This window comes from Urocitellus parryii, chromosome 9 (assembly GCF_045843805.1).
Source record: "Urocitellus parryii isolate mUroPar1 chromosome 9, mUroPar1.hap1, whole genome shotgun sequence".
NCBI classification, from domain to species: domain Eukaryota; kingdom Metazoa; phylum Chordata; class Mammalia; order Rodentia; family Sciuridae; genus Urocitellus; species Urocitellus parryii.
The window spans coordinates 52,748,610-52,762,218 of record NC_135539.1 but is presented as its reverse complement, the minus strand read 5'-3'; the positions used below and the strand labels follow the sequence as shown (position 1 = coordinate 52,762,218).

The 13,609-nt window shown below is 34.6% G+C and overlaps 1 protein-coding gene across 2 annotated transcripts in view; it reads left to right on the top strand.

Moving 5' to 3' along the window:
* Positions 1-13,609, top strand: part of Itgb1 (integrin subunit beta 1) — a 55,106-nt gene that overhangs the window by 20,598 nt on the left and 20,899 nt on the right. For both annotated transcript variants that reach the window (XM_026405169.2, XM_026405170.2), the window contains exons 2-6: positions 4,427-4,493; positions 6,885-6,970; positions 8,530-8,752; positions 10,910-11,080; positions 12,858-13,096. In XM_026405169.2, the coding sequence (XP_026260954.1) occupies positions 4,427-4,493; positions 6,885-6,970; positions 8,530-8,752; positions 10,910-11,080; positions 12,858-13,096 (786 nt within the window). The remainder of the gene's footprint in view (positions 1-4,426; positions 4,494-6,884; positions 6,971-8,529; positions 8,753-10,909; positions 11,081-12,857; positions 13,097-13,609) is intronic.

The window sequence follows — 13,609 nt, the reverse complement described above, 5'->3', positions numbered from 1 at the left end:
GATTTAAGCACTTCAAGATTCTTTTTGTCCTTTTTAGTGTTTTAAAATAATATAATTTTTACTTATGGCAAAATGATAAGGATAAAGTAATAGCTCATTATTTCATCAACAAGACATAACTACAAAAACACATAATTTTTTTTCTGGTCTTTTTCCACAAAGAGAAAAGATGAAACAAAAAATTCTAACTTGGGAATGGACACCTAAACATGTACTTTTGGCAATCAGATTAGAAAGGAGTTGCTATAATCCCTTTAGGACCCACACTGCGCATGCACAGATTTTGGCTTGGAATATCATCTCTCCATTTATCTTCCTACTTGCCTCTTATGTGCCTTCAATTCTGTCTGAAATCCTGCCTCTCTGTGAAGCCTTTACACCTGCTGGGATTTCAGTATTCTCAATGTGCTGTGTCCTATATTCATTACAGAAATCATCACATCATACTGTAATTATTTGTATTTTTGTCTTTGAACTGAACTCAAAAGTTCCTTGAGGCAGCAATATTTGTATTTCCAGATATAGCACAAAACCTGAGGAGTGACCTCTAGTGTCGCAGAGTGGAATAACAAGTAGAATCCAAGAAAATAGATTAAGGGTGCCTCAGTACATGTTATAGCTAGTCAAGAATTTATGAATGAAGGGATTCAGGTAGATGAGGCCAAGAAAGAGTTCTTTTATATGGTGAGTTTCATACACATAGTAGGGAGTGTATGTCAGTTGTAGTAGGTTGAGGAGAGGGGAAATGGTTAAGAAATGGGGACCAGTGTAGAGAAGAAGTTTAGACCTTTGACTATGAAAAAGAGACCCAAATAGAATAAGGACAACGTCTCAATGGCATTTTTTTCCTGTTGTCTCCTAACAGGCTGTCTTGTGTGGAATGCCATTGGTAGGAAATATTTAGTACCTTTTCTGAACATAAGAATCACCTGATGAAAAGGTCCTTCTCCACAAAGATTGTGGTTTTTGGCCTGGGGAGGGTATCCAGGTGAGTTATGGGGTTGTTCCCAAGCTACTATGGGAAGTGCTCTGTAAAGAGGTTTTGAAATAAAAGACACTTGGTGTGTCTTCTTTCCATTTCTCCACACACATACAAGAGGATTTCCCAGTACCTTCCAAAGACTATTAGGCTTGATAAGGGGAGGCTGTGGCTCTTTACATTAGGATTGATAAGGGGAAGCTGTGGCTCTTTACCTAAAATGTTCTACTGCTTGCTTCCCCAGTGGCCTCTTCTAATTACAAGCTCTTCTAATTGTCCTCATAGCACATATTCTTCTTGTGTGTATGTAGGGGTTGGGTACTGGGGATTGAATCAAGGGCACTTTACTACTGAGCTATAGCCACAGCCCTTTTAATTTTTTATTTTGAGACAGTATCTCACTGAGTTTCTTAAGCCTTGCTAAGTTGCTGAGATCAACCTCGAATTTGATGATCCTCCAGCTTCAACCTCCTGAGTCACTAAGATTATAGGTGTGCCTCACTGCAGCCTGGCCATTTTCTTATTCACTATCCTCTTCTTTGTCCTCATAGATCTTTATTCTTAATTACTGTCATCTTCTGCTGCTTCTTCATTTCCCTGAAAGCCTGACCTTGCCTTTTACAGACACCAACAACCAGTGTCAACTCCTCTCTGTTCTAGTGTGCTGAATAGTCAGGAGAGTTGACATTGGTCCTCAAGCTGTTTGCAGCCATCATCCTTGTTCTCTCAGCTGTTTTTTTTTTTCCTTTTTTTTTTTTTTTTTAACCACTGGGGCCTTGAGCCACATTTTTGCTTGCTTTTGGGCTTGGAGTTCTTCCAGCAGTGCCAGGGTTGTGGTGAGTTGTTGTTTGACTTGTCAAGGTTCTTAGAAGGAAAGGAACTATGGCAGATAAAGCAATATTCTAAAGGGATGTAGCCTCAGAATATTAAGAAACATTTTATGTTTTTTAATAGTTTTATCTCTGAATTATATATTATTTTGAAAGATTTCTCAAAATCTCCAGTGGTCTTTAAAGTAGCCTGAATAAATATATATTCATCCTTATATGGGACAAATATTTGTTCCAACTTTTATAGAAACTGCCCATATATTCTTTACCATAGTGGTGCATTTCCTCAGAAATCTTCATGTTCCAAATTATTTTCATTTTGGCTTTGGAATTGATTACATTATGTGAATTCTTTAGTATTATAGACTGTATGGATTTACTACACATTAAGCTTTTTAGGCAGGTCCTAAAAGGTGAATTGTAATGCTTAGGTTTTGTCAGTCACTTGGATGTAGTTGCATGTAAGCACAACTGCCAACTTAAGATATAACAGAACTTTCTGGTCTGAACCCACTTGTGAAGTATGTGACTACACAAGTTGTTCTTATCTGCAGTTTCTGTGATGCCAACATTGAGTGCAAGTATCCTAGGGGTGCTTGGACTAGAGCTTAGAGCCCTCTGTCTGAGCTATCAGACTAACATCATGAAATGTAGGCCCGTGAAGGTGAGGGTCTTTAAAATTTCTCTTCAGTGTTAATGTGGAATTCAATGAACTTTTTCTTATCCAATGAAATTTACTAAGAAAAAAATTTCACACAGTTAATCTGTTTTTATAAGAGAGCAAAAAGAAGAGAAGGAAACACTATAGGAGTTTAGAAAAACAAAGTCCCCATTACCTTTATATTATGCATATAATTCTTTGTCATTCCAGATCTCTTTGGTTACTCTCATATGTTTAGTTATTGGTATTTTTCGTTCCTTTGATATTGGTACATACTTTGCACACAATATCCTGTAAACCTTCTAATATTGCAGCATGTTATTATTTTTATGATTGTCAAATAGTGTAAAAATTTGATGCAATTAGAGTTCACCATTGTCCTATTATATGTTTCCATTTTGCCAAGTATAAATGTACTAGAGTACTATACTGAAAACATATGCATGTGTGTCATCTTTTATCTCTTTGGTGATTTCTCTTCATATTTTAAATTATTTATTCACCATAGGATGAACTCTCCAGTAGCTGATTTGCTAAGTTGGGAGAAATATTTTTTTATGCTTTTTTATTTTTACACATTTTATGACACATTTTTTACACATTTTGTATTTTTTCTTCAAAATTACACCAATTTACAGAGCTACCACTTTCTTACAGCTATCTGCAATAGGTTTTTGGGGAGGTTAAAAAAAATTAAAAAAGACTTTTCCCCCTCACTAATTCTCCTTATATTGTATGTGTGTGTGTGTGTGTGTGTGTGTGTGTGTGTGTGTATGTGAATGTTGATAACTAGTAAAGCTAAACTTTTTTAGAGGGTATACATTTGCTTTTTTTTATATTCTTGTGGCAGGGCAGATACTTATGCATAACTATTAGACTAGGTGCTGGTCTAGTAAGTATTTAAAGGGTAGAAAGGTTTAGGAACCTTTAACAGTATCCATCTTTGAGCATCTGGTAAGGTATAGATTGTGAAACTCTGAAAACTTTGATTCAGAGAAAATAGTTATATAGCTAATGATTGGATGGTGAGGTAGTCTATTTAATATACAGAATGTTACCTGATTTTTTTCCGTAGGAATTTTAAAAGACACTCAAGACTTTTCCTGAGTCTTTTTACTATCCTTCTTCTTTTTCTTTTTTTTTTTTTAGTCTAGTTTGTAGATCTAGAAAGTGTAGGGAATTAAACTGAATATTTTACTAATTCCATGCATTTTTTTTTTCCTTAACAAAGAGAAAAAGTAACAATAAAACAAACTGAAAATTGAGTTAGGGCCTTTACAGGATATTGGTTTTTACCTGAGGAGAAATGAGGACTATTGAAGAGTTGTAAGTAGAGGGATGACTAGAACAGGTTTTGAAAAGTTCACTGAAATTGATGTATAGTAGTCAGGTATCTGAGGCATCTGCATGTGCATGTTTTTGCTCCTGAGAGACACAGGAGACCATGGAGATGGAAATTATATGGGACAAAGAAAGACTTTTCATAGTTTTCTGGCGTTGGGGAGTACTTGATATTCTTCTTCTTCTTTTTTTAGAGCACTGCTAGTTCAATATTAAAACATTTATTTAGGGCTGGGGTTGTGGCTCAGAGGTAGAGCACTTGCCTACCATGCGTGAGGCACTGAGTTCGATCCTCAGCACCACATAAAAATAAAATAAAGATATTGTGTCCACCTATAATTAAAAAATAAATATTTTAAAAAACATTTATTTAGAGAAGAATGAATTATGGGGATCTGGTGTGCAAGTTATTTGAGTAGTATAAGTAAAAGGTGAGAGCTAGTTAGTGGAGAGAAACGATGGGGATGTGGAGAGGATTAGAGAGGAATGATTTGAGAGGTATTTTGTTTATAAAATTAACCTCAACCAAAGATAAGGAGCGTGGCACCTGTTATTTTTAATATATTTTTTAAATTATTTTCTTAATATAACGTTACACATATTTTTATATTTCAGATGAATTTACAACTGGTTTTCTGGATTGGACTGATCAGTTCAGTTTGCTGCGTGTTTGGTCAAACAGGTAAAAAAAAAAAAAGGTTTTCTAATTATCTTTTTATCTTATGCCACTCTTTGATCAGTTGGATCCTTGGAAAACCTGAGTCAGATCATGCTGCTCCTTCTAAAAGCCCTGCAGTGGTCACATCTCATCATGAGTGAAGAGCAAGGTCCTTCCAAGGGCCTGCAGTTCCTTCATGGTCAGACTTGACTCTAACCTGCTGCCTGATAGGCAGGTTGACTAGTGAAATGCTGAAATGATAGAAGAGCAGGATAGATGACACAAAAATCATTTGAAAGTATAAAGTGTTTGAGTGAGCAGAGAGAAGGCAAAAGCATGTAATATATTCAGAAAGAAATAAAGTAAATCTGTAGAATGCTGACTTATGAACTGCTCATTATTACCTAAAAATGTTAACTTTCTAAATGTTCTTACCCTTGGATGAAAAAGTTTTCCAATATGTTGGCATCATGTAGAAGAGCAGTGAAACTAAAGCTAAAGATACATGTAATCCTGTGAAGCATGGTGTGTCCACATCTGGAATAGTAGATACCCAAATCTAGTCTCCAAATCTCAAAAAAGTACAGTGAATAGAAAAAAAAGTAGAATTGTTTGCTCTCAGAATCAGAAAGACTTACTACATGTAAAAGTGAAGGAAAACTCCTTTATAAAAGAAACTTGATAAATTTGAGTTATTAAAAATCATTAGTCCAATATCTGTATGTTAGAACACCATAAATGAAAAACTAAACAAAGGCTTAGCTTCTTTAATATGTATGGAAAGCCACTAAAAATCATGAACATGATAATAGAAAAACTTGCAAAAACACCTAACAGAAAATTTACAAAAAGAAATGATCAGTAAATACAAACAACAAATGTGATCCATTAAATAATTGATAATTGAGTCAATATTCTAATGTATACCTGTTAAATGAATTAAAGTTTTTGATATTTAAGTACTTGGTATAATTGGAATTGTGGCAAAATAATATGTATATATTGCATGGTGGAATAGAAATTAGTATGTTACTTCTGTACAAAAATTAGTGTGTATTGAGGATTTCAGAGATGTTGATTTACTCTTCAACTTGGTAGTCCTTTTTTTGGACACTTGTTATAAGATCTGTACTGAGGTTTATATGTAAGAATGGTCATCAAAGTGCATGTGTATATGGGTGTGTGTGTGTATTTGGAGTGTTTGTGTGTGTGAGCAAGCTATTGTGAGCTGTGCACACACGTGCTTAGAAACTGTCTCCTTTTGCCCAACACTACCTAGATTATATTCATATAATAAAATATTATACTGTCATTGAAAGCCACATTTTTGAAGTATTTCTAACAACATGAATAAAACACTAGGAATAATGTTTAAAAAGCAGTAATGAAACTGTATATATGATGTATATTATCAGTTGCTTTAAAATAATGTTTGTATGTGCTTATTTGCTTGCTATTTCTTTATATATCTGTATAGTAAAAAAGACTACAAAGAAATATACAAAAAATGTGGTTATCTCTCAGTGAGCACATTGTGAATGATTATTTTTGTTATGCTTTCATGTGTTTTCCCATTTTCTATATAGAATATTAGGTTTATAATAAAAAAAGTTACAGTGAATGCAGTTCTTATTTGTGTTTGCCACATGAAAGGCATGTGAGTTCTTAGGTGGAATAAGAAATATTTAAGACTTATTTTGAACACAGAGACTAAAAATTCATGCGATTTTGGATTGGATAAGTGTGGATTTTTCAGTTATTTAACATACTAAAAATGCAAATTACTAAGACATTTGTGAGAGTGTGGGTGTGATATCCTGAATCACATGAAAAGAAGTAATACTTTACCCATTTGTAAGAAAACTCATGTTGTTTATGACCATCCAAATTAATAGATTCTGAAATTATACCTCTGAAAAAAATGATAAATGTATAGTTAGATTAATAGTACCTAGTCTTTGGTATAAAATACAAGAAAGAGATAAATGTGTTCTTTGTTTTTTTTGTTTTTTTTTTTTTGGTACCAGGGATTGAGATCAGTGATACTTAACCAACCACTGAGCCATATAGTTAGCCCTTTTTATTTTGAGACAGGTCTCGCTAAATCGCTGAAAGCCTCACTGAATTGCTAAGGCTGGCTTTGAATTTGTAATCCTCCTGCTTCACCTTCCCAAGCCGCTGGGGTTACAGGCATATGCCAGCATTCCTTGTTCATAGCTATGTTCTTATATGGCTTCCATTGCCAATATGCATAGTCTCTTGTGGGTAGTTCTCTTTTAGTTTGGTAATTAGCTTAGAGTTTTCATATTTAACATACGTATAAATTGCATCATTTGTCATTATAATCTGATTTTTCTTTTTTTTTTTTCTCTCTGAAACTTCATATAAATTGGCTTTCTTTCCTTTTTTGGACAGATAAAAATAGATGTTTGAAAGCAAATGCCAAATCATGTGGAGAATGTATACAAGCTGGGCCAAATTGTGGGTGGTGCACAAATTCAGTAAGTAAAGTTGCACATGTCCTTTACTCTCTGATTATTGAGTGCTGCCCAATGCTATGTCCTAGTGGAGTACTAGATATGAATTTTCACTTAAGTCAGAGTTTAATGAATAATGTGTGATGGTCTAGAACCATGTTGTTAAGTACAGTAGCCACTTGAGCACTTGTGATGTGGGTGGTACAAATTAGTTGCTCTAAGTCTCAAGTACAGATTTGAAGACAGTATAAAAAAATCAGTGTTGAAATAATTATTTTATATAAACATGTAATAAGTGTTAAAATTAATTTCTCATTTCTTTTTTATTAGTGTGGCTACTAGACAGCTACTAGCTCATCTTTGTGGCACATGTTTCTATTGGGTAACTTTCCAGAAAAAAACCTAGCTATTTAGTTTGACTATTGTAGATTTTTTTTCCCCTTGTTTCAGTGGGGAGGAATAGATTAATCTTAGAAATCTCTATACTGGGCCGGGGATATGGCTCAAGCGGTAACATGCTCACCTGGCATGCGCGGGGCACTGGGTTTGATCCTCAGCACCACATAAAAAAAATAAAGATGTTGTGTCCACCGAAAACTAAAAAAGAAAAAAAAAAAGAAATCTTTATACCTTACCTAACATGATGCCTTCTACAAAGCCTACAAATTTCATTGAGTAAATAAATGAGTATGTAAGAACAGGAAGTAAGGAGAGGTTATTTTGAGGTTATATAATTTATTCAAATAATGAATAAATAATAATAGAGTCAAATGATTATTGATTATGTCTTCACCTAGGCATTTGGACCCAAATTGCAAATGCCTCATTGTAGGCTTAACTGGTCAGATGTCAAGCATGTCAGATGGTTTGACCATATCAAAGAGAGGTTTTTGTTTTATATCAAACTATTTCTTATGGCTCTTTTCTGTTACCCTTTTTAAAATAGTAAGCTGGTATTAATTTGGAAACAGTGGAATAAAGAGTGCTGTGAGTTTATCTTAGGCAAGGCTTACTTAACTGCACCTCTTTGCTTTCTTCTCTGGAAAATGAGGATTTTGCCCCCTTTATCTGAAGCTTCAATTAGAATTGATGACCTTTAGTAGTGTTTCTTTGATGGTTCTAAATAAGTAGTAGCTGCTATTATCATCAACATCCATTTCATAAAGGCCATAGTTTATTTGTAGTTGAGGATTATTCTAGCCAAACTATTCCTTAGATAATTTAGTCTTTGAGTGCTGGACGTAACTACTGTTTGATATTTGGATTTATACATGATTAATAGTTGTCAATCATACTGAATAAGTGATTTCACTGAAAGAAATGTAGTTTGATTTGATTTAAATTTGAAGTTTACTATTTAAAATAATACACTGAGATAAGAACTGGGAAATTTATTATTTTCTTATAATTGATTTTACTATTTTAAACAAGAGGACTTATGGTTTGGACAAAGGGAGCTTTTTGTTATAAAAGCCCAAAAGGAAATGTGTTGGGTGTCATTTATTTTTTGTAATTTGTGTGTTTGCAATTATATTATGTAAAAAGGTTTGCTTATTTATACTAGTATTTTATGTATCTTTTAGACATTTTTACAAGAAGGAATGCCTACTTCTGCACGATGTGATGATTTAGAAGCCTTAAAAAAGAAGGGTTGCCATCCAGATGACATAGAAAATCCCAGAGGCTCCAAAACTATAAAGAAAAATAAAAATGTAACAAACCGGAGCAAAGGAACAGCAGAGAAGCTCCAGCCAGAAGATATTACTCAGATCCAGCCACAGCAGTTGGTTTTGCAATTGCGATCAGGTATAGAATCTAACTCTATAGAATCTAACTCTCTTCCTTTTTACTTGGGTATTTTGTTTGTTTGTTTTTATAGTGCTGAGAATGGAACCCAAGACCACTGAGATACACCTTCAACTTTCTACTTGAGTTTTTGACACCATCTTTATACAAGCCTCTTAATTCTGTGGAAGGCTCCTTTTCACATGTGAACTGGCACTCCAAGATGTGGAATAAGCTTAAGTTTAGGATTTTTTTTTTTCAATGTTAAAAAATATATGTGCAGTGTGTGTGTGTGTGTGTGTGCGTGTGTCTGTATACTTTGAATATTATTAAATGTCTAATGTCAGTACCTAGTTTTGTTTGATATTCAGAAGATATTAAATAGACTAAATGAATTTTAAAAATAATTATGTCTATCCTCTGCTATAATTTCATAATATAAAATCAAAATTTTAACAATTTCCTTTGTATTTATTTAGCATTGCAATCCCACAATTAAAAACAAAGAAACAGCAAGCATTCTTCATATCCTTTCTCATTTCTATCCTTTCAGAAAGAATGATACACATTCCTGTCCCATGACTCTTTTTCTTTTGGCTCTCCAACCTGTACAGTCAGGCCTTAACTTCCACATGTGGTCTGTAAAGTGCCATTATCACCTTGAACTTTCAGGGATCCTTGTCAGAGTCATTCATTTATATATTTATCTAATTTGTTTATTGTTATTACTTTTAAGCCTTTCTGCACTAAGTGATGCTTTGAACATCTTGGGATGCTTAGCTCTTTAGCTTTTGTGATGTAACTCCTAGTTGTTCTTATCTCACCATTGCTTTCTAGTCTCTTTTTGTGTCTTATTTTTTTCTTCTGAAGTTCTCTTAAAATTTGTTTTTCCTCCATGGCTTTAAAACCATTCATATGCTGAAACAACACAGAATTTTCTCTTGAGCTCTATACCATTTCATACAGAAAAATCAACATAATAAAACCAATAAGTTTTCATCCAAACCTTTATTTTTCTCCTGTAGTGTCTGAGTGAGAGTGTGTGTGCATGAGTGTATTTTAGGTGCTGAGGATCAAACCCCCACGGTATGGCAAGTGCTAGACATGTGTGTTATCTCTGAGCTACGTCTCCAGCCCCTATATTTTCTGAGTGAATACATTTATCATGTCGTGTGTTTCTCTCCTTTTCTCCTTCCTCATTGTTCAGAGCTTCATTTCTCGTGAATTTTTCTATAGTTTCTTAGCTGGAATCTTTGTATAATTTCTTTTAAAAACTCTTTTTTGCCATATTTTCTGAAGTAAAAATCATATTATTCACTCAACATATAGTGGCATCCTATTAGAGATTTGTCACAGCTTCAGTCTCTAAATGTTAGTTGTACCCTGCTTTGTCCTCCCCGGTCTAATAGATGTTATTTTGTTTGTTTTTTCTCTCATAGTTAAAAACTTGTGTTAGTTGGCTTTTTTATTACTATAACAACTACTGGGGATAATTAGCTTATAAGGAAAAAGGGTTTATTTAGGTTCTCAGATTTGGAGATTTCAGTCCATGGTTGAGTGGTCCTGTTACTCTGGGCCTGTGGCAAGGTGGAACAGGATCCCACTGACCCCTTTAAGGGTACGGCCCCCAGAGACCTAACACATGAACCATTGGGGGACATTCCAGATCCAAACTATAGAAAGATTGATTGTGTTGCTGACAGTCAATTTTTGGGAATGTTGTCTTTTTCATTTTTGTTTCTCTAAGATCTGGTGTTTTAAGTATTTGTTGAACAAAATTTAGTACGGTACACATTGAGTTACTTATAGAATTCTCAGGTTTTGTGAAAAGTATATACTTAATATATTTCATTTTATAATGTTTACCATGTAAGTCAGATTTATTTGTTTGTTTTTTTTTTTTCATTTGCTTTTTTGGTACCAAGGATTTAACCCAGGGACCCAGGGGCTCTTAATCACTGAGTCACATTCCCAGCCCTTTTTTTATTTTTTATTTTGAGACGGGATCATACTAAGTTTCTCAGGGTGTTGCTAAATTGCTGAAGTTGGCTTTGAACTTGTGATTCTCCTACTTCAGTCTCCCAGCCACTGGGATTACAAGTGTGTACCACTGCACCCAGCTTATTTACTTTGGATTATTGGTGAGCTAATTTCATTTTCTAATCTCTTTTTAATCAGGAGAGCCACAGATGTTTACATTAAAATTCAAGAGAGCTGAAGACTATCCCATTGATCTTTATTACCTTATGGACCTCTCTTATTCAATGAAAGATGATTTGGAGAATGTAAAAAGTCTTGGAACAGATCTGATGAATGAAATGAGGAGGATTACCTCAGACTTCCGAATTGGTAGGACTATTGGGAAAATTAATAATTTTCATATATATATGTCTTGACACTTGTCAAAGTCTTTTTGTTTCCTCTTTTATTCTTTTTTTTTTTTTCTGGGCAGGGGTGATGGTACTGGGGATTGAACTTAGGGGCACTTGACCGCTGAGCCACATCCCAACTCTGTTTATTTAAAGACGAGGTCTCTCTGAATTGCTTAGTGCCTGGCTTTTTGCTGAGGCTGGCTTTGAACTTTCCATCTTCCTGCCTCAGCCTCCTGAGCCGCTGGGATAACAGGCGTGTGCCACCACCCCAGCCGGTTTTCCTCCTTTATTCTTGATAACATTCTTGTGAGATAAATTTGCCAGTTTGTAGCTTTTTCTTTCTGAGAGGAAACTGATATTCTTGACATACATCTAATGCTCTTTCTGCTTTCTCATTCCTCTGTTATTTTTTGATACTATGTAATTTGACACAGATTATTCCTTATAGGTAATGAAATCTATGCTTGTTTTCATAGGAATTTAGCCATTCATCTGTTGATTTATTTTATAGACATGTGTTGAGTACCCCAGATTCTATTTCATTATTAACTAGTGTGAGCACACTTGCTTGTATATCATGTCTTAATTTAATTTTATACCTAGATTTCATATTATAGTGATCTCAGTGTATCCCCAAGTGAACCTCTTTCTTCCTGCCACTTTTCACCACTCATCTAGCAGAAGTTTAGAAACAGAACATTAGAAAGACTTGACTATCTTCTTGAGGCTAAAAATGCCTTTCAAAAATTAACTCTGTGGAAACATTAAAAAAAATAGCGCTTGGTTAAAATATGCTTTCATTCAGTAAAAATAATTGACCATGGAGATGGGAAGCTTTTATCAAGTTAGTCTTTTGTGATGTGGTCCAAAATCTAGAATATTCTTCCATCATCATGCTGTTACTGAGAGCTGGTACACTAAGAAAATGAATCTGAGTTACTTTCAAAGTGGGTAGACTTATATCTTAGTCTCTTTGGGCTGCTGTAACAAAATGCTGTAAACCGAGTAGCTTATAAACAACAGAACTTTTTTTCTCACAGTTACAGAGTGAGAATTCAACATCAAATCAGATTCTGTGTCCGGCGAGGATCTACCATTTGGTTCACAGATGGTCCTTCTAGCTGTATCCTCTCTCTGGGGACTCTTTTTTGTTTTTAAATATTTATTTTTTAGTTATGGTTGAACACAATACCTTAATTTTATTTATTTATTTTTATGTGGTGCTGAGGATCAAACCCAGGGCATTGCATGTGCTAGGCGAGTGCTCTACTGTTGAGCCACAACCCCAGCCCCTCTGGGGTCACTTTTTATGAGACTAATCCCAGTCATGCAGGCTCTACCTTCATAATTTAATCACCTCCCAAAGGCTTTATTTTCTAATATTAATTACATTGGGGATTAGGTTTTCAACATGTGAATTTGGGGGGTGGGGCTCACATATATTCATTTCATAGAAACTTATATGTGATAACATATTTGTTTTTTTTTAATTTATTTTTTTTAAGAGAGAGGGAGAGAGAGAGAGAGAGAGAGAGAATTTTAATATTTATTTTTTAGTATTTGGCGGACACAACATCTTTGTGTGTATGTGGTGCTGGGGATTGGACCCGGGCCGCACGCATGCCAGGCGAGTGCGCTACCACTTGAGCCATATCCCCAGCCCTGTGATAACATATTTGACTTTTAGAAAGAAATACAAGCTTATCTGTATCTCTGCATCAATCTATGTACATGTGCATTTTTTTTTCTCCCAGGATTTGGCTCATTTGTGGAGAAAACTGTGATGCCTTACATTAGTACAACACCAGCGAAGCTCAGGAACCCTTGCACAAGTGAACAGAACTGTACCAGTCCATTTAGCTACAAAAATGTACTCAGTCTTACTGATAAAGGGGAAATATTTAATGAACTTGTGGGTAAACAACGTATATCTGGAAATTTGGATTCTCCAGAAGGTGGTTTTGATGCAATCATGCAAGTTGCAGTTTGTGGAGTAAGTGCATTTATTTTCTACAAGGGGATATCATTTGTATTATTTGTGTGCATTTTAGTGTGACATCAAAAATTACCTTAATTACCATGTCATTAAATTACTCCAGAGAAGTACAGGCAGTAATCTCTTAAATTGCCTCTAACTGCAGGTGGAGGGAAATCATGTTTAATCATTATGTCTCTATTTAAAAACAGGCATACAGAGTTTTAAAAGCTAGGATTCTGACCATTAATTGAAATTCTGCATTTTTGGAAGAGGCTCAGTTGTCTTGACTTTCAGACTTTCTACTGGAGATGGAATTAATGTTATCTGAGGCTTCACCAAAAATCCTGAACATGCTCAGAGGGAATAGCATTTCATATCATTTTCTCTGGTCAATTGTCTTCCACTCATTGTCTTTGAAAGACAAATATTTCTTCTGTATCTTGGTAATTCAAAAGGAAAGAACTTTTAAAGCTTTAGATTATAAGCTACATTTATGGTTTTAGTGGCAAGGTTATAAGTAGTAGCAAC